This window comes from Dufourea novaeangliae, unplaced genomic scaffold (genome assembly GCF_001272555.1).
Source record: "Dufourea novaeangliae isolate 0120121106 unplaced genomic scaffold, ASM127255v1 scaffold108, whole genome shotgun sequence".
Classification (NCBI taxonomy): Eukaryota; Metazoa; Arthropoda; class Insecta; order Hymenoptera; family Halictidae; genus Dufourea; species Dufourea novaeangliae.
In genome coordinates this window covers 3,223,860-3,244,627 of record NW_015374014.1, presented here as the reverse complement: position 1 = coordinate 3,244,627, position 20,768 = coordinate 3,223,860, and the positions used below count along the sequence as shown (strand labels likewise).

Below are 20,768 nucleotides of genomic sequence, written 5' to 3'. Positions count from 1 at the left end.
ATATATATGTAAGTATATATCAATACTATATATTAATTTAATTAAAATGTAAAAATAATTCACTCTTATATGTTATAAAATATTTCATTATTTACAACTCTATAAAAAGATTTACAAATCTTATAAATACAATTTAAGATACAATACTGGTTCCTTTGAAACTGTTAAATTAATGAACAAGTCTTTTATAATCAATTTTCTCAAGCTGAACCAAGGGTTTTAACTGTTCTGCAAAAATTCTCATATCTTCTGCTATTGCATCTTGACCACTTGGTGCTAAAACACTCAATTCCACTAAATAGCTCTGAGATATAGCTTCCATACTTTCAGGCATTTTTCCTTGTTGAGCCATTTTAAATATTTTAGAAACTGTGACTTTCATTCTGCCTTTACGAAACATATAACCACGGGCAATATATTCAAAATCTAATCTACATCCAAGTTCTGTTAAGAAATCAACAACTGTATTACTGGTCGCTATATCTAAACTGCTTCTAACAATTGTAGGTCGAGATTTGTCACCCAATTCTGGTTGACCAATATAACGTAATTGCCATGGCATATCCTGATAATCCAATGCTCTTCTTACACGTAGAAGTAGAGGTTGTTCTGATCCTCTGAAGCAGATAAGATTCAATAAATATATATTCTCTTTACTTACTTGGATATTTTTAATACTATCATTAAATTAATTTTATTTACCTGATACTGAAGCATATTTCATGATCATTGAAAGTTTCTGGTCCAGTATCAACATTATCACATAAACCACGTAACCTATGAAGTAGCACTTCTACAGCACTATCCAACACTGATCCTTGTAATAAATATTCTTGATTCGGAATTATGTTAGATTTAATTGCAGCTGATAAGCTATCCATTGCTGTACTTATTGGAGCACTCATTTTTATGTTTGTAAATTTAATTTAAAAGCATAAATTCTTTCCTTCACAATATTAATTTTTGCCAGGTATTTATTTTTCGGTTAATGAGTGGCTTCAATACTTTACTATTATTGTCTTCTAGATTTAGATCAAAATTTTATTCCACAGAATATCATAAAAATTTAGAAATTTAGTAGTAGATTTCGTAGTGTCTGAAACATATGTAAACAGAAAACAAATTTTTGTATACTTTTTCCGAATATTTCCTATTTTATATCGTTTTATGCAGCTGCATAAGTACTTTGTATAAAGAATGAGCCATAAATAGAAATTACTACTTTTAAATCATTTATGCAATGTAATTATATCAATATCTCAATCGAATAAATAAGAGTACCACCATTGTATATAACTTAGTATGACAGGGGTACTTCGAAGAATAAGAAATGTAAACAAATAAATATAGCAACTCGTCTGTAATTCTAAAATTAAAATTTATTTATTCATGTAAATATTCATTTATGATAGAGAAATTATGACATAAAGGAAAATTTCACTTACAATTACAAATTAGGACATCAGAACACAATTACAAAATACATATATACGCAGTGGAAAATATGTATTACCACACCACTAAAAAGCGTAAGTTGAAAAGAAGAATGTATGAAAAGAATATACTTTTGTGAGCAACAGAAATATCAATTCTTTAAGGTACTTATACATCTATTAGTATTTTGTTCCTAAAAGAAAATCTGAGTGTATATTTAAATATCCGGCTTTAAGTTATTGACAAGCTACCACCACCGACAAGGTATAGAATAGACGACCTATCATCTTATGGGACTTCGTGTCTCATGTTCTGAAATACCGATCGTGTAAAAAGCCAGGGATTTTTGGCTGCCTTCTATGTTATAAGAACGGTGAATTTGGGAACTACGTTCAATCCATTCGAGTTCAACTATGGTCTGTTTTTCTAAAGAAGAGCCCTCGGGGGTCGCCCCATAGCATACAGAATAACCTCCAATTAAAAAAATAAAAATACTGAAGTGGAACACATTTATTTTCTTCTTTTTAAATGCCTTACTAATCAATATTTTTCAAATTTCTATTTTATTGAGAGGTTACAAAGTGAAATTACAAAATAATTAAAAATAAAAAGTAAAACTGCCGCGGGATCCAAACGGGGTCCCCTGACTTGCTCACGCGCTTAGGTTTCCGAGCATCGCATCAAAAACGTGAATTTTCGCCGCAGTGAGAACTACCATCCCGTGCTTGTTTACTTTCTCGTGAGCCGTCGTGGAGGGTGGGTGCGTGTCTCAACTCGTCCTTTCTCGTATTACTAACCTATTGTGTGTTTCAGGCATTCGACAACCAGTTACTTTATTTACTGTGCATATTATTAATCTATTTACTGTGCATATTGTTGTGTCCCCTCTCTTGTTACTAATCCCTTGTATGTTACAGATGTTCGAGAACCATTGGCTTCGATATTTAACTTCTTATGTACTGTGATTCATTTACTTTGATTTATTTACTGTGATTTATCTACTGTGCATATTATGTATTCTATGTGTATTGTATAATGAAAAATATTTTTCCAAACAGTTATTCCATCGAAAGAAGACATCGATCAACGTCTACATCTTCAAAGCGTGCGTCTACCACTGCGTTAAGTTACTGTAAGTTAAACTTAAATCATAATTCGATATTCATTGTTATATTCATATTCATCATCACATCGTTTATTATTAATTTTAGTCTATCTATTAATAGACTTAAATTGTGACCATCCATTGTGCATACCAAGTTATTATTAATTCATTTTGCTCGTTGATTCTCTACACAGACTTGGGGTACGGGCAGTGGGTCTGTACCTATGGTACGGGCAGTGGGCCTGTGCACTAAGACTGTTTGCCGATCCCTCTGGTTTCTATTGAGAAGCCAGATATCGGACGTGTTTAGTCTTTGCCTGGTAAGTAGGATTTGGAGAAAGACTCGTGCGTGCCAGGGTACGGAGTAGTCGGGAGGCTGCTCCGTAAACGGACTCTGTTTAACAGAGAATCTCGCTTGCACTACCATGCTTGTGTACTCTTTTGGTTCGGGTCTGGTACGCAGGTGACCAGCCCAAAGCTCCATGACAGTAAAAGATGGATCCGGGTTAGCGAGGTGTCGCCCGTCTTTCCTATTTTCTTAAACCAGGTTCTGGCGACAACACTTTCATCGCGATACTTGTTCATACTGTAGTTTAACGCGTAGTTCATCGTAGACTTAATAACTGCTTGGTATATAGAATATTAGGTGCGTAAACGAAATGATCGATGGAACTTTTTCCATTCCGTCTATCTCTTTCGTTTGAGTATTAGCGACTACGTTGCGTTTAGTTGAAGTTATTGTGTATTAATAGCATTAATTCGAATTAATTAGAATATTAAGATAATATTAGTTCTAAGCTGAAGAACGAAGACAACCGACGAGGGAACTTAGTTTTTTATAGGTTTAGGCTCAAGAAAGAAGTCATCCGCCGAGGGATTTTAGTACCGATAGTATTACATAGTTAAGATTTAAGTTATTTATAAGGTTTATTGTGAAAGGTGGGTAGATGTAGAACTTGTGATTCCATCTACCTGCCTTGGGCCTCCACTCGCAGCAACCTCCTCGTGGTGAGGCCTGTGCAATCGGTATTGTCATTGGTAAAGTACTGTAAACTGAAGACAATATCGAGCTAATGGCTGCGAACTTCAAATCTATCTCATAAAACCACGTTCTATATTACATCGAACTAGGATTATTTTAGAAATCGATATGAGATTCAAAGTGTAAAAATGTCTAGTACTTTGAATGTTTTAGAAAATTATTCGAGATAAAGATGTATGGAACTACTGAAAATTACTTTAGATTCCTTTTCCTTATTCTGTAAATTCTTTGATTGTAATATGAATGCTGCTGGAAGTATGAAGATTTTCACAGGACAATGAAATAAATGGAACTTTAAAACTATTTTAAGTGTTACAATGATTTTTCGTTGGCCTCCGTATTAGCGCATTGCGCCGAACGCGGATAGCATGATGTTGTAGTCGCAATAGAGCAATTAAATCGAATAGACGTATTGTACCGTAGCGCATCGTATTGTATTTTAAACTTTTATATCATTATAATTTATATGTATATATGTATATTCCAATAAACATACGTCAGGTAATATAAGCTTCATTTCATTGAATTGTCTTAAATATAACTACATAAATATTGTACAATCATATACTAATTATAGTTGTCTGGTTCAACAGATTACAACAGAAGTTAACTACAGCCTACGTCTTTTAAACTTGGGCTGTAATAGTATCTGCAGAAACTGCCATGGTTGCTGGAGTTATTATCTAATTTCTTCACGGGACATGCACAAGCGTGAGTCCCAATTCGACAGTTGCACGAGCAACATTCGACCGAGCTCGAGAGTTGTACGAGCACCAACGATAAAGGATCACGTTTCAAAACTCTTGCCATGCTCCGGGGGTTCTATGACCCCACGATCTCGCTAAACGGGTCCCTGGCGCCATCTGTGGGGGTTCTATGACTCCGCGATCTCGCTACACGGGTCCCTGGCGCCATCTGTGGGGATTGTATAACCCCGCGATATCGGTACGCGGGGGACATCTGTGGGGTTCTATGACCCCACACGTTCCCCGCACGGGGTCTCTGGCGCCTCCACCAGAGGTTCTATGGCCCCATGCTCTCACCACACGGGATCTCTAGCGCCTCCTCCTGGGGTGCTATGACCCCACTTTTTCACACACACGGAGTCTCTTACCACATCGAATGCACAATTTCATCTATATAGAAGCATGTGACAATTTAAATAATCAAATTACAAAACGGTTTCAGTTAGAGATAGCGTGCAAAATTACTAACGGTGATTTATCACATCGCCGAATCACGATCACGGTCGTGATTTAACTTCATTCACGACCGTGAGTGCGATTTTTTTATCTTGAGTGAATTTGCTCACTGCGATCGTAAGTCCTTGATCTTTAAACAGAAAAACGTATTCAATATGATTTTACGATGAATTACATTACTATTTGTGTTTGTAAAAATCAGTAAAAAAACAAGAAATGCTAAAAGAATGATTTGCTAGATAACATGTAGATTATAATTTGAAATCATTGATTTATTCATTATTCTTCATTGTTTCTAATTATTCCTTTACTTTATACGATATAACTCGAATTTTTGTTTTGATGTCGTTAATATAAAATATACAGATTATCTGTCGCGTGTAAAGACCTGTTAGGTTTTTTCACCAATCAGGAACGATCACGAGAAATCACGAATCACTGTGAAAAATCACCGTGATTGGAAACGAACGTGATCGAATCACGAGTGATTCACAAGTAGCAGTTCATGCCATTTCTACTCCACACAGCCGTAGGAGATTCCCCCACCAACAGCCCCATTAGAAAGAGAAGTCTGTGACTCCATGTATTATCCTCTCACTCTACTGCCAACCTCATCCGTCATCCGTACTGATCCGTACTAGTTCAAGCGGTTCAAGCATTGTCGACACCAGAGAGACTGAGATACACGAAAGCCCGAAAGCTAGCAGAAGTTGCGTGAAACCAAAATGGCACGTTTACGACATTTGGGCCAGTTTGGCCAAATGTTTAAGAGAACTGAAACAACTGTGGTGCAAACTGTAGAGCAACGTAGTCATTCCACAGGAGAAGGTAAATTATGGAAAGTTAAAATTTATTAATTACGTATAATACAAGGATTACTATGTTTTCGTATGTAACTGATTAATGTAATAACAAAAAAACTCGTTTGTGATATTCTTTAGTTAGTGGAACAATATTAGAGATGCATTGATACTTGTATTGTCCATGTTAAAAGATTTTCTTATTTGTATTATTTTGATTGATTAATTTACGTATCAATTACATTTAAGAAGATATGAACATATATTATGTAACATTTTGGCTTTAGGTGCAATCAAATTGTGGAGAAACCTCACTTTATTCGGCGCTGTACCTGCTATTTTACTTTCAACGATTAATTGTTATATAAACCATATAAACCACAAAGAAGAAAGACCAGAACCTATTCCTTATCCTTATATGAAGATTATGAACAAGGTATGAAATAAAACGTAGTTTTAATATTTGAACATAATGATACAGTAAAATTATTTTCTGATCTCTAACACAGCGTTTTCCATGGGGAGATGGTAAGCATTCATTGTTTCACAATCCTAAAAAAAATTGGATTCCCGGTGTTGGTTATGAAGAATAATTTGTCCAGTGGAATTGTTAGTTTGTAGTTTACATTCAATGTCATGTATATATTCTTATCTTGTATTGTATCAGACAACAAAGTGAATAAAAGTCAATGCTTTGAAACTCAATCTTTTTTACTATTGTTAGTAGTTTTAATGAACAGAAACTTGCATATGTACAATTTTGATGTAGCAAAACTGAAACAATTATTGCATTCAAATAAAATACACCAATATTAATGCAGATACTATTTGTGTTTTGTCATTAAACAAAATTATTTACCCTAGAAATTAAATGTTACAAACAATTGGGAAGATAATGTATGATGATAGGTGAAGATATTATTTTGGTGTAACTACAATAGCTTGTTTTTTAATATATTTATATTTTCCTATGTTTGTACAAAAAATAATTTAAAAAATAATTTTATATAAAAAAAAAATAACATTCTTAAATTCTAGTTTAAAGCAGCAACAATAAATACTGTTTAACATAACAGAGTCACAGTGAAAGTACCTTATGTTGGATGAGGTAAGTGTGGAATACAGGATGTAATATAATATTCTAATTATAAGTATATACTTTTTTCTACAGGTTTACAGGTTTTGTAATGTTCTTGCCAATGTAACTCTGAACATTTTTTTGAACAGTATTTAGCTTCTAAACAGATTGAACATACTACAGTGCTGAGTTTGCTGCAACATAAACATACTTTAATTTCTTCCTCTTCGATATTTCCTTCTACAACAGTTGCAGCTGTATTGCTACCTATGCCCAGTTTCTCAAATGCTTCAAGAGAAATGCTCCTAACATCCGCAATTTGTGTCAAATTATCTTCTTCCATCGTAGAATCATTTGGAACTGTATCATTAGAACATTCAGTACTGAAGTTTGAACTTCTTGATACACATTCTGATAAAGTTTCATGTGTATTATCTATTACAGGTGGTGGATGCAATTCTTCATCCTGTGATTGTTTGCCCTCCCTTGCCATTTCAACTTTTGTTGCACTTGTAGTATCTTCGATGTCATGAGCACCAATAATGTCCACAACTGTCACGTAATCACTGTCGGGAGAAATTTCTACAGTAATTAGGTGAGAAGGTAGCTGTTGCAATCTATCTTTATTAGATTCTTCTAAATCTGGTGCTGCTGATGCGTCTTCTTTATCTGTAGAAGCAATATTTTCAGCTGCTTTTTCTGATTTATCTAAAATCTGTTCTTTTGTGGAGTCCTCTGAGTCCTGTTCCACCTCACTTTTAGACTTTTCAGTTTGTATTGGTATGTCAGGTTCTAACATCGTTGCGAGCATAGGAAAAGCGTTTTGTTGAATATCTTCTTGCTTATCTTCCTGGTTGTTTTCTGCTTCTTTTGTGGTTAATATTTTTAGGTCTTGCGACTGATTAGATACTTGTGTTTTTTCTGAAGTATTACATCCTTTTTGTTGCTTCTCAGATTGTTTTTGTACTATCAGGAGATTTAAATTCTCTTGATGAGATTCACTGTTAGTTACTTTACTTTGTACTTGGTCAGTGTTTGATACATCGACTTGACAATGTAGTCCATCTCCTTGAACAATAATTTGTACTTCTTTTGGAGCATCAATTTTAATATTTGTAAGTAAATTCTTTTCACATGCATTTGCTTGATCTTTATTTTGTAATAGGTCAGTTACAATCTTATCGACAATGTTCTTCAAAAGTGTATGAAAATTAAGTAACACTGTTCTTTCAGATTGAATTTTTTGCCATTTTTCTTGTGAAAATTCTTGCTCCAACCATATGGTACAACCAAAGTAAAAATTTATGTGCTTCAGTAACATCATTTTTTGAATATCAGAAAGATACTTCAATACATTGAAGTGTTTTGCTGTTGATTCCAATGACATTTGTGCCTTACTGTCTGTTTTTTTCGTAGGAAATTTGGAGTTTTCCATAAAATTAGTATTTGTCATTTTTTGTAGATATGAAAGAGGTGTCGCTTTTTGGTCTGATGAAAAATTTGGAGAAACCTTCATTTGCATTTGTGGAGGTGCCCTTTGATATATTTGATCTTTCTGTTGCATATTTCTTGGTGCTGACTGATGTGTACTTGATACAAATGCATTTTGTACAGGTTGTGGCATATAATTCGTTACTGGTACATTCTGTTGCATATTTTGAAATGATTGAGACACAGTTTGAGTTTGAAAAGTTCCTTGTGCTACATCATAAGGTGGTGGTGGTTGTCTATGCACAGTTTTTTGAAATTGTTGACTTCCAGATTTAATATTTTGTAACGGATTTGTATGTGCCAGATTAATGTTTTGTTGCTGCATCGAGTATGCCATGTTAACATTTTGTTGTTGGATAGTATGAACTAAATTTATATTTTGTTGAACGGGATTGTGTGGTATAGATGCGTTTACCATATAAAATGGATTTCCTTCAGGTATATCAACATTTGGTGCAACATATTGTTGATTTGTGTATGTACTTTTTGTTGGAGCATACATATATTTTCCTGGCTGACTGATACCAATAGAGGAATTTGGTATTTGTGGCTTAAGAACACCTTGGGACGTATTAATATTTGTTACTGGTCCCTGGACTGTTATATATGTTAGTGCAGTTTTCTGTTGTGCAACTGGTTTTTGTTTTCGCTTCCTGTATCTTGTGTGTCTTGTACTTAATGGAGAATTGAAAGTAGGATTCGCTGATACCTTACTTTGGTGGACATTAATCTCTGGTGGTATAACAACTTTCTTCTGGCGGTTTTGCTGAAATTGTTTAGACTTTGTGTTTATGCTTGTTTGGTTTAAATTCGAAAAACACTGTTGTTGTGTCTGATTTAAATTCAAAGGATATTGTTGCATAGCATTCATGGGAACTGAATCTTGCGAGCCTGTCTGTATTGATGTAGGATGCCGACGCATGTTTTGATGAATTGGTATGTTGCTTGTAACAGTTGGTATTGCATTTGGATAGCATCCATTGACATATGATTGATGCTCATTATGATTACCAACTTGATTACACGAATTTCTCAAATATAAAGTGTGTAATGACGGTGTATAATAAAATAATTCTTGTAGAGATAATGGTGTGCTAACAAACACTTCCTTATTAAAAATGTTTATAACTCTGTGAATGAAAGTTACAAAATCCTCAAAATTTAATGTTCTTCTTAATTGTTCAAATTCTCTATACAGTAATTTATCATGATCTGAGCGGGAAATTTGTGTAGGAACACGTTTGGATCTAATTATATTGCATATCTTCAATAGAGATACATTCACATAGTCTAATATTTTTGGATCCAGGGTACTCTTTGTTGAATTAATAAGAGGTGGCATTGCTTCTGTAGAAGCTGACACCGATGAGGGAATTGATGTAGCACTGATAATTCTAGATGTACATGTTGTAGCTACTGTTTCTGAAGTAGATGATGAGACTGGAACTGAAGAAACAGGCTTCACAGATTTATCTAGTGTTATTGTTGTATATGTATTTGAAAAAGAAGGACAATTATTAGATGCAACAGAATTTATAGGCGTAGGGCACCACCTAGAACCAAGTTCTGCACTAGACAATACTCTCAATCTGGCTTGACAAACTTGGTTAGACTGAGTATTCTTTTGTTCCATTGAGTCCTTCAGTTTAGGTTTCAGCAGTGTTCTTTTAATTACAGTTTCTAATATATCACAGAAGTTGTTATTTATTGAAACAGCGTTAACATCTTCCCTTGCATCAGAAAGTACTACTGCATTACTTAAAAGTGTATCATCATTTTCTTCAATTTCATTTAAAACTGGTTCTGGATGTTTTTTGTTTGGATTACTATTCGGTTCTTTTTCTACAGATGTTTTCAAATCCAAATTTTCATTAGTAGATAAAGTAACGTTCTCCTTAACTGTATTTTGATTTTCATCTTTCATAATATCCTCTTGAATGCTGAGGACATTTCCACTTGATGTAATCTGGCAAGTATCATTAAAATTCATCTGAAGAAGTTCATTAAAATCGTGGTTATTTAAATTATTATCTTGAGATTTTGAAACATTTGTAGTTGCAGCTTTTTGAGCATTACAATCTGTATTGCTCATTTGTGAAATATTATAAGATATTGAATTTACTTCTATCTCTACTACTGTTGTAGGAATAGTAGCCTCTAACTTATCAATCCTTTTAAATGCTTCTGTAACGTCGTTTGTAGTTGTAGTTTGCACCACATCGTTTTTGTTCAAACTACTGTTTAATTTTTTCTCAACAGTATTATTATTCTCTATTTCAACATTATTTGCTTTACATGTTCCACTTTTTGACTTACTGGATTTGGTTTCGTTACTTGTTACATTCATAACTTGATTAACGCTTTTACTCCAGTTCTCTCCATTTTCTAATTTATTAATTATATCAGATTCTGTATAAATCTTATTAGACGTATCTTCGTTAAATTCTTCTTGTATTGTTGAATCATGTGCAGCTGTTCGAATGTCTTTTAAACGTTCTTCACAATTAGCAGCTACACTTTCTTCGTTAATGCACACTCCGGAATCACATGAATCGACAGAATCTTTTTTTTTTCTTCTTTTAAGTTTCTTCTGAAGGATATCTTGTTCTTGTTCATCTTCACTAACAGATATGCAATCCCCAAAGTATTTCCGAAATTTTTTTAGTTTCTTCCTTTTCCCCCTGTCGATTTCTTCAGGTTCATCAAATATTGCACGAATTTTTCTTCTTTTTTCCACAAAGTCTGCAGTAAGTGTATTGTGCAATCTTCTTTTGTGCTGATTCTCTTCAATATTCCCTATTTTAATATCACTGCATCTAACAGAATTTTTCTCTAGAAAATGTTCTGATGTTATATTACCTTTACAATGTTCTGGCATGGAATATTTGGTTCTACTCAATCTAGATTCCCCCTTAATGTTCGTACTTTTCTCAGCAGTTTCGAATATTTTAGTACTTAACTTAACAGATTCTGTATCTTTCTGATTATAACACATACTTGAATCTACTTTCATGCGTTTTTTGTTATCTGCAACTGATACAATGTTTAAACTCTTGCTTTTTTTATCAGATACCAAATCAGAAGATTTCTGAGACAAACGATTAAGATCATTTTCAATGTGTGCAATCCCACTTTCATCTTTGTTGCACTCGAATTTTCTGTCCGAGGGTGATTTTTTATTATTTGTCGAATCTTGCGATATAAATGTGGTATTTGCTTGGTGTGAACTTCTTTTAGTTCCAATCTTACAGTTTCTATTCAATACAAATGTTTCTTGTGGGTTGTCCATGAGCTCAACTCTACACGCCTTAATATCTTCTACCTTTTCATTTCGCTTGTATTCTTTTTCAGTATCAATTTCTGTTTTATCCGATTTCTCTATATGCTTCAGTTTGGGTTGTGATTTATGTTGGAGAAATGCAATATCAGTTCTGACACTGGTTGCAACTTCACCGGATTTCTCCTCATTTTCATCTAGGAATAATTTCCTTGGCCTGAAACATAAATTTAATACATTTAGGATATCACTTTATTAGCTAAATTAATATGTGGGATCGGGAACCCCCCAGATCTTACGAAGAGATAGACTAGCGAGGGTACTGTGGCTGTAGTCGTTAGCCGAAAGATAAAAACACGGGTTCGAGTCTTCTTTGCCCAGTAATTCCATTTTTCATATGTTCTTACATATATACGTATTCCAATACATACACTAAAGGAAACAGTGTCAATGATGAATTCTTTAGAAAAATCAATAAACATTTCACCGATGAATTTGAAACAAAAATTACGATTATTAATATTAAAAAGAGATCAAGTGTGGTAGATTAAATTCAATGGAAGTATTATTGTTAACACTCCATTATACTTCCAATTTCATTAACAAATGTTAACGGAATTATAGCAACGTCGAATTTAGTAGAATAATTTTTCTTGTTAATGATGATTTGCTTGCTTTTATAGCTTGTTCTCTGCTTTTGCTATTCTGTCATCTCGCGTGTACGCCTTCTGTTGAACAGTTATCAATAACTATCATCATAAGTGACACATAATGACTATCACAATTAGACTTTCGAGAAAGTATTGCTTTTTTGATAAAAGTCATAACGGCACCAAGAATTCTAGATAAAACAACGTATTTCTATATGTCATGTATCCTGTCGATGATTCATTGCATTCTCTGAAAATTTGTTTGCAAATCGATCAAGATGGAGAATGCACACAAATCTAATGAGTCATAGTGGTTTATAGTGTACTGAATATAACAGAAATTGTTGGAGATATTAACGTAAAACTAATTATAATAAACTCTTAGTAAAAAAAAGTGTTAGTTAAAAAATAACACTTTACATTAAATGGACAAACAAAAAATTAATTAATTTTTGAGGGTGTGAGTGAGTAAACTATTTCTACTGAAAAAAAGTTAATTTTGGGAAACTACTATTTAACCATACTACTCCTTATTTAACTAATTTTTATCATACCACAGAATTATTAAACTCACATTAACGTTGTCAGAAATGTGTTCTTGAAATATTCATACTTTCATGGTGAAATACTAAAAATATTACATGAAAATTGTTTGATGATGTATTAATTGCATTATATATACATACAAAGATTTATTTTGCGACGCAATTATGTGACCGTAACTTTGAAACGAGATAAGGTGACATAACGTAAACACATTGCGTCATATACCGAAATTCGCATTGAAAGGTCACCAACCAAGTTTGCCCTTGATGTCAGAATTACTAACAACAAGTTTACTGAATAGGTAACTTCATCCCAGCAATTATCTTTCTATTTTAATATAAGTTTAACAGTCTATCTAACTCACAAACGTTTCGCGTAAAGGATAGCTATTTGTACTGAATTCATGAAGAGTTGCTAGTAAAAGAACATTTATTTTCGATACCGACAGAGAAGAAAACGCTTCTGCATACTTTTATTTTACGTGTGTTTTCGAAATGAAACACATAACTAATATATAAAAATATTCCAGTGCACAACACTTAAAGATATGTGTATAGTGGCCGTGAGTATTCTTGGATGACTGTCGAATGGCGTGACGTACGTGGTGGAACTTGGAATATAAAATATACTTATGTACATGTTTTTGTTCAGAATCAGATTCTGCACATTTTTTGTGTTCATAATAAAATAAGTATATTGAAAAATAAGGGTGAGCTGTGGTTTTTTTTTCATTTAAACAATAAACTGTAAATAATTTCTCTACATAATTTTATAGTACATAGTACACCACTAAATTTTTGTTTAAAAATCTGGCTGCAGTTCTGAAAAGGTCCACCATTTGATTTTAATGACCTTGATAAAATTGTCTTAAATATTCCCAAATGAACATAGATAATAGGTTTTTTGGAACATTTAAACATTAATATACACATATAAATATATTTATGTATATGTATATTTGGGAGTATTTCAGACAATTTTACCACATGTCATAAAAATGGAAAGGTGGACCACTTTTTCGAAACTACGTCCAAAAATCTTTTTGGTATCTCATATTTTTCATAATACATATAGACATATATAAAGGTTCATAATTCTTTTAATTTTCGAGTTTCTCAATTTTTCTTGTAGAAAAAATATTATTCTCTTCTTATTTGTCAATTCACTATTATTACTTGATGTCCCCCCCTTCCGATTCGAAACTTTGTGAATACGTAGGGGATTTCCTCCTGATTACAGCAAAAATTTTGTTTGCTGTCCAAATTCACTCTAAGGAGGTGAAATTAACCCCTTGAAAATTCGGCGATTTTCCGATTTTGTGTTATAACTCGCGAACTGTAACAGATAGAAAAAAAACACGCGAAGAACTTTTAGAAATGATAAAGTTCGAAGAAGAGGTGTGGGTACCAGAAGAAGGAGGTACATCGTGACTTTAAAATATAAAACAAATGCTGTTGCGTTTTGGAAGACCGGTAAGAAGAAGCGGCTTTCTTTACAATCTGTCAGACATAAATTTCCGAAACGTTTCATCCGTAAAAAAATTGCATAGGTGAGTGGTGAACGGTGCATGTACTGTTATGTTAAGGTGTTTTGTATCTATTTGTTTTATATCTATACAAAATTGCCTTGTTTTCACTAGATGGGAAGAAACGGTGAACAGAGGAGAGACACGATGGAAAAAATTGTTACAAATTTCTGAATATATGTATAATAAGTTTGTTGACAGGATTGAAACTCATACCATTATTCATGATTTGGACCTTCGAAGATGGGCCTTACAAAGCTAATGAAGAGATAGGTTTGGAAACTTTTAAAGCATCTCAACACTGGGTCTGGAATTTTAACACTCGGCTTACGGGTCGCGTCATTTTGACGCATTTCGAATGCTTTCTAATCTCAAAATTCTGTATGTGATATATCTATCTCTACGGATACGTGACAATTTGATGTTATCGTAAATTGAGTATTAAAAAAAAAAGTTGTTTTTAAAGAAAATGTGCGGTTTCGTTGACGCGTGCCCGTAAAGATGGGAGTATAAGAAATGTCCGTAAACCTAGTGTTAAGAGAACGTATAGAATAGTTTTAAGAAAAGTAAACAAATTTGTTACCCGAACATACGGTACAGATACCACGCAGTTAAATGAAATTGCTTCGGCTTTTGTTAATAATGTAAAACCTCGTATTAGAGATATCGGAAGAAGCAATACATTCAATGCTGATGGAAGAGGATTCAATATAGAATTACTTTTCGGTCGGACTTTAGCTGCACAAGGAACAAAAACTGTTATAACAGACGTAGTCTATATCCGCTGCTACACATAGCTATACCATATTCGCCACAATATCAGCTTCTGGGAAACTACTTTCTCCGTTATTTATTGTCCTGAAGGAACAGGATGGTAATTTTGGTCCACGTGTACAACAATCTTTGTTTCGACCGTGGAATGTTTATATAAAGGCGTCCACATCTGGAAAGTTAACAAGTGATCTGGTTAAGGAATGGTTAACAAGCGTATATCTACCACATGCGGGTTCTCGAAGCGTTATTGGACTCGTGGACTGGTCACTGTCCATCTACATTACAAAACGCTGTACCATCTAATCAGCATGTGGAAATATTCACAATACCAGGAATGATACAACTACTTGATGTATGTGGTTTCCGCGTATGGAAAAACTTCATACGAAAATTTTCCGATCATGTATTATTGTTTAATTACGATATTCAGCTACGTACACGGAATAATGTCATTAAATTACAGTCTCTTATTCATAATCAATTTTCATCACCAAAGTATCACGATGTGTTTGTGTACACTGTACACATGGTATAAAAGTGAATATATTGTTGAGAAACCAAATAAGTTTGAAAATTTAGTAGATTTCGCTTTTTCACAACAGGATGTGCGTGGTGTAACAAATTTCTATGTTTTCAACATATTTTTAAGTGTTTCATCACCATGAAGAATAATTCATAATATTCACATTACATAAGTGTTTCCAAAGTTACTTAACTGTACTTAAATCGCTCATTAATCGCCTGCATTATCTTACCTGCTTGGTAAGAAAATAAGAGCAAAATTTGATAACCATGTTAAAAATAAAAAGTTCCAATAAGAATAAATTATATTTAACAGTTCCCTTCTTTTCCTCTATACCCATATGGTATATTTGCGTCCTGTGCAATTAGTGACAAAAGTATATAAATTACCTTACTTTTTTTCTACATGTTAAGTATTATTTCCTAATAAATGTTAGAAGAACATTGCTTGTCGTGCAGCTTAAGGTATGTTACAATGGGATCCAGAAGTTCTTCGATTGTCAAGGAACACAATTCAGCGATACGACAAAGGGTGAATGTGTACGAACAAAAATGGATTATACTGTTTCAGAATTATTTAAACCACCAATTCAGATTTCACGTGAAAAACCGAATTTTAAAAAACATTGATATTTTTGTTTATAACTTTTTTCTTGAAACTTTTTCTGTCTTACAGCTCGCGAGTTATAACAGAAAATCGATAAATAGCCGAATTTTCAGGGGTTAATTTCACCCCCTTAAAGTGAATTTGGACAGCAAACAAAATTTTTGCTGTAATCAGGAGGAAATCCCCTACATATTCAAAAAGTTTCATAATTTTTGGAATTTCCGGGTTCGAGATGTTCCCTTGTTAGTAAGATAATTATAAATACAGGTACATAATTATACATTGAAGTGTGGATATTCTTTTGAATATAATTCAGAGGTAAAAAATAATTATGTAATTTTTCAATTTGAATAACGTTTTGTACCAACGTCAACGAGCGAGCGAACATTTAAACTTTTTGTACGAATCGTCTACCAAGACGACCGGGGTGAGTGTAAAGTCAGATAAAATATGATAACGCGAACGTGAAATAAGTCATGCGATGTTCGCGTGAAAGAAAACCCAGTATCCGAAACGAACGCTTTCGATTATCGACGTTAGCAATCACTGACGCCCAGAGGATTGTAAACTTACCCATATCTTCTGACGGCTGGCTGTCGCGTAAGAACTACGCGTGGTTTCGTCGCCAGTTGAATCAAACCTCGACGTACCTGCCTCCGTGACAGTCCAAGATTTTGCAGGTGAGTCTTCAGCTGAAACAATCGCCACTGTATTTTAGGATCGGGTCTGTGTCTCATAGTTGTCCAGATTCTATGTATACCGAGAAACAACAACCTCGAGGAGGGGAAATGGGAGAAACAAATGTTTCTTGCGACGCGATCGTGTTTACGTTACATTCGTTTGTTTGGTCCGACGATCAGTTCCCTACCCGCCCCAACCCCCTTCCCTTGGTAAATGGAACGGGTAAAACCGACGTTTAAAAACAGTAACGAAAAATTTCCATTTTACACTATGTCGATACAAAATTTAAATCGTAGAAATGAACCGCACCTTTTTTAACAGTTCGCAACGGCGGACAGGTCCGACACAGTGTAGCCACCGTTTGAACACGAGATTGTCGAAGTTTACCGACATCACGACGGATTCCGTTTGCCCGGTTTCTGTCATTGTAGCAGAAACCCCTGATTCTATCGTTCTTCGTGTGCCTTAAAGTTTCCGCGCATCCAAGAGACGACTGTACTGTGTTGGTGAGGGCAGACAGGACACGTCCCATTAACGAGTATGCGTGCAAACGCGCCCGAAACATTCGGCCGTGGAAGCAACGACGATCAGCAGCAAATTTATACGACGATCGGCCGTCCACGGAATGATGGAAACTCCTCGTGACCGGCAATATTTTCAGGGTCTGACTGGCGCGCCTCTGGCTTTTCGGTAACGGGGCGCTGTGTCTCTCCTTCTCCTCCTACTGTCACTCCCACCCCTGCTCCTTTCAGCGTCGTTTGCCGGGACGAGCGATTACGGTACGATATTCGTAGCAAGAGAGGAAAATAAATTTTATTCCAGTGAAGCCAACGATCTCGTGTTATCGAAACCGGTAGACTCGCGAACGAATATTCGGGTGTAACGGGATGATAAAGAATTTTTTTGCTTTTCAGATACAATAGACTGAGGTTTTCTAAAACTATTACGTGTTCTCCAAAGAATAGAAGCGTGAGTTAAAACTGCGTAGTATCCGGCACCACAGTTTTGACACCGTGATGGAATATAGTGAAACTGAAGCAGTGTTAAAAATTCTTTAAAAACTTGTCCATTTCTGTCACAACTTTCATTTAAAAAATATAGATATTGTATAGGGATGCATCACATCTTACAATTGCTGTGTTTAGTCGCTTGGAAGTTAATTTCGGATGTGAAATTTGTTCCAAAAAGTGTTTGGTTGCTCTACTGTGTTTCCACTTTTAAATATTTTTGGAATTCTGCAACACAGTTCTGTCCACATGAATTATTAAAACATTTCTGTGTGGTGAACGGAATTTCCTACTTCTGTATACAGTGGGTAAAGAAAGTATTCTTATACCCTTTAAAACAGAACAACTTTTTCAAAATTGGACCAAGTGACTTGAGTTACTTTGTGAACTTCGAAGGATTAGTTTACTAAATGATGTGTTAACAAAACGTTGAAAGAGTTGCAATTGGTAGGAATCGCGAAGAAAATAGTAAAGGTCGGTTTTTGCGACTTTTTTCTCTGAGATTGTAATGAAAATTTAATACATTGCTTAGATTTATGTTAGTTATGTGCATCGTGAGCCTGGGGCCTTGGGGGGGGGGGGGATACCGACATTCTCCTCTCCCGGGAGACTTATGTGAACTAACTATGTAGTTATATGCTTGATACAGTTCAACATAATTTTAAACTTGTTTCTTCGGAATGACAATTACGACGATGGGCTCATCAAGTTGAAGCAGGAGGAACCAGATGAGAAAGATTAGCACAAATTTCCGAGTATGTAATAAACAATTTGAGGAAAGCTCTTGATGCCGATTATATTTTGCATGAGAGAAATATTCGACAATGGGCTTTGAAGGCATATAAGGAGCAAGGGAATGATAACATGGTATTTAAAACTTCTAAAAAATGGTTACATAATTTTACAAAAGCTAATCACATTGTTTTACGAAAAATAACCAAATTTGTTACACGACAAACAATTGAAGATTATGAAGTCTTGAAAGTCAGAATTACAAACTTTGTTAATGAACTGAAGCCTTTGATTGCTAATACGAATCTGAGAATATATACAATTCAGACCAGATTAGATTTCAATTAGAAATACATTCTGTACGAACTTTAGGGGTAGTGTCGCGGTAGTCGCCAACAAACCCTTCATTACCCCGATGGTTTTTCCATGTACCGACCCGACGATACAGATGTTTAAACCCGACCGTTCGCCGAGAAAGCTTTCATCCGGATTTCGAATGACGCCATGATGTCTTTTCGCGATATCCCGATTTCCCACATAGACCTTTCCCAAATTCCTAATGTCGCCAAGATGTCTTCCCATGATATCCCTATTTCCTAGGTCATCCTTTTCTAAATTCCTTAAACTTAACGTCCACCCCCTCCAAACCGGAATCGTTTTATATACTGATCCCAAGCAGGGGATGCGACAGTCTATTTCTGAACGTCAGCAACATCACAACGCCACTCTGTCCAATTGTACTCATACTTATAAATAATAGCTAAATAAAAACGTATTAAAATGTAATTTAGAGTTACCTCGACGACAGTAGAAAGTCTATAAAAAGGTAGAATGTGTTGTACAATCTGTATTTTCAACGTCACATAGTTATAGTTAAAAAAACTTAGTGTAAAAAAAACGTTTTGTTTAAAACATTCTTTTCATGAATATCACTTTTGTGACAAATATGAACCGTAAAACCTTCGGTAAAATATTTTCCAAAAACCAAAGCAATCGGAAGTTGAAACAGCAGGCGTGCACACGGGATATAAATAATTATAAAACTGCGAGAGTGTAGGAGGTAATTTAAAACAAATATATACTAGTGAATTTGGAGTGAAATGCTCGTTATTACGTAATTCATAATAACGACTACGGTTATGTTGCTATTCACCATCTTATAGACAAAGAAATATTTTATTATCAAGTCAATGTAATCATCATTTACTATAAAAGCTGAAAACTGAGAAAATTTATAACACGTAGTTTCTTTGTAAGAATGATTTTGCTGCAACTCCCATTACAGAGTTATTTACAGTTAAGAATCATTGAAAATAACAAGTAGACGGTATAAATTGAAGGTTACGGAAAATGATAATTAAATTTAAAAACAAAAACATAATTAAGCCTTTTTGTTAATTATCCATCATAATTTTCAGCTATCTTGTAATTTATTTTGTATTTGTTACTTGCTTGATAAGACACATAAGAAAGATGGTTTCGAACAGAGTGGTGACCTGTTATCGCGCGTAATATGAAACGACAATTCTGATAATTCAAAGTGTTAGAAGTGATAACTTGGAATGGAAGAGTATTGGAATTTGCTTATTGTACATTTTTGGAATAAAAATGGTAAGACACACAAATCATCGTCTGTTTTAATTAATTTTGGTCGAAACGCTAATGGCGGCCATTGTAATCCGTAAGTGGTGTATCATGAAATATTCGAAAATATCACAATTGCGAATAAACATATTTCATTATAACATAAAAACAGAAATCTTTTTCTCTCATGATTTGAAAAAAATGTTTTACATCTTATCTTTGACCACTATCTAATTCATAATTAAACTTTTATAATAAAAAAATTCTCATCTTTTTTATCTTTTCTGGTTTATAGCGTACATTATGGAGTAATTTTCCTGGCTACTTTTCAGTTCTTAAGGGTAAAAATAGGCCCCGAAAAATAATCTAATCTTATCTATTGTACTGTGTTTTATAAAAAGTATAAGTGTAAAATATGTCGCCAAAACGAAGTAATCGTTCTAACTATGAAACAGGATAGTTTGCAATAGGTATATCTTAAAATATTAGGGTGATTTATAAATATTGATTCATAAATATTACGTCACCAACACTGCGAAGTGTATAAATAATTATGAATCACCTTATTGGTACATGTGTGTATAAGCGTTGCTGATTTGTGTCGACAGCCATAAGGAACGAATACCAATCCCTTCGGTAGCAGCTCTCAACAACGTCTTCTTTGTCCCGGCCCCGACGCAGCCCGGGAAAGGTTTAATTTACGACACCTTC

At 34.2% G+C, this 20,768-nt stretch overlaps 3 protein-coding genes across 3 annotated transcripts; 1 reads left to right on the top strand and 2 right to left on the bottom strand.

The window, feature by feature from the left end:
- Positions 1-145: 145 nt before the first annotated feature.
- LOC107188776 (mediator of RNA polymerase II transcription subunit 18) lies at positions 146-1,078 on the bottom strand. Its single transcript, XM_015577133.1, has 2 exons — positions 703-1,078; positions 146-617 (listed from the first exon to the last, which is right to left on the bottom strand). The coding sequence occupies exons 1-2, from the start codon at positions 903-905 to the stop codon at positions 170-172; spliced, it is 651 nt and encodes a 216-aa protein (XP_015432619.1). The 5' UTR covers positions 906-1,078; the 3' UTR covers positions 146-169.
- Positions 1,079-5,397: 4,319 nt separating this feature from the next.
- On the top strand, positions 5,398-6,288 carry LOC107188772 (cytochrome c oxidase subunit 6A1, mitochondrial-like). The gene is made up of 3 exons (XM_015577129.1): positions 5,398-5,611; positions 5,871-6,019; positions 6,093-6,288. Exons 1-3 carry the CDS (start codon positions 5,509-5,511, stop codon positions 6,174-6,176), a joined length of 336 nt encoding a protein of 111 aa, XP_015432615.1. The 5' UTR covers positions 5,398-5,508; the 3' UTR covers positions 6,177-6,288.
- A 401-nt stretch (positions 6,289-6,689) lies between these two features.
- LOC107188730 lies at positions 6,690-17,387 on the bottom strand. Its single transcript, XM_015577074.1, has 3 exons — positions 17,044-17,387; positions 16,627-16,745; positions 6,690-11,646 (listed from the first exon to the last, which is right to left on the bottom strand). Exons 1-3 carry the CDS (start codon positions 17,158-17,160, stop codon positions 6,729-6,731), a joined length of 5,154 nt encoding a protein of 1,717 aa, XP_015432560.1. The 5' UTR covers positions 17,161-17,387; the 3' UTR covers positions 6,690-6,728.
- Positions 17,388-20,768: the final 3,381 nt, after the last annotated feature.

Coding starts and splice junctions, on each gene's coding strand:
- LOC107188776 (XM_015577133.1), bottom strand. CDS start 905: ATGAGTGCTCCAATAAGTACAGCAATGGATAGCTTATCAGCTGCAATT. Junction 618..702: donor GAAATATGCTTCAGTATCAG/GTAAATAAAATT, acceptor TATCTGCTTCAG/AGGATCAGAACAACCTCTAC.
- LOC107188772 (XM_015577129.1), top strand. CDS start 5,509: ATGGCACGTTTACGACATTTGGGCCAGTTTGGCCAAATGTTTAAGAGA. Junction 5,612..5,870: donor TAGTCATTCCACAGGAGAAG/GTAAATTATGGA, acceptor TTTTGGCTTTAG/GTGCAATCAAATTGTGGAGA. Junction 6,020..6,092: donor ATATGAAGATTATGAACAAG/GTATGAAATAAA, acceptor TCTCTAACACAG/CGTTTTCCATGGGGAGATGG.
- LOC107188730 (XM_015577074.1), bottom strand. CDS start 17,160: ATGACAGAAACCGGGCAAACGGAATCCGTCGTGATGTCGGTAAACTTC. Junction 16,746..17,043: donor GTTGCGAACTGTTAAAAAAG/GTGCGGTTCATT, acceptor CGATTGTTTCAG/CTGAAGACTCACCTGCAAAA. Junction 11,647..16,626: donor CCAGCCGTCAGAAGATATGG/GTAAGTTTACAA, acceptor TTTATGTTTCAG/GCCAAGGAAATTATTCCTAG.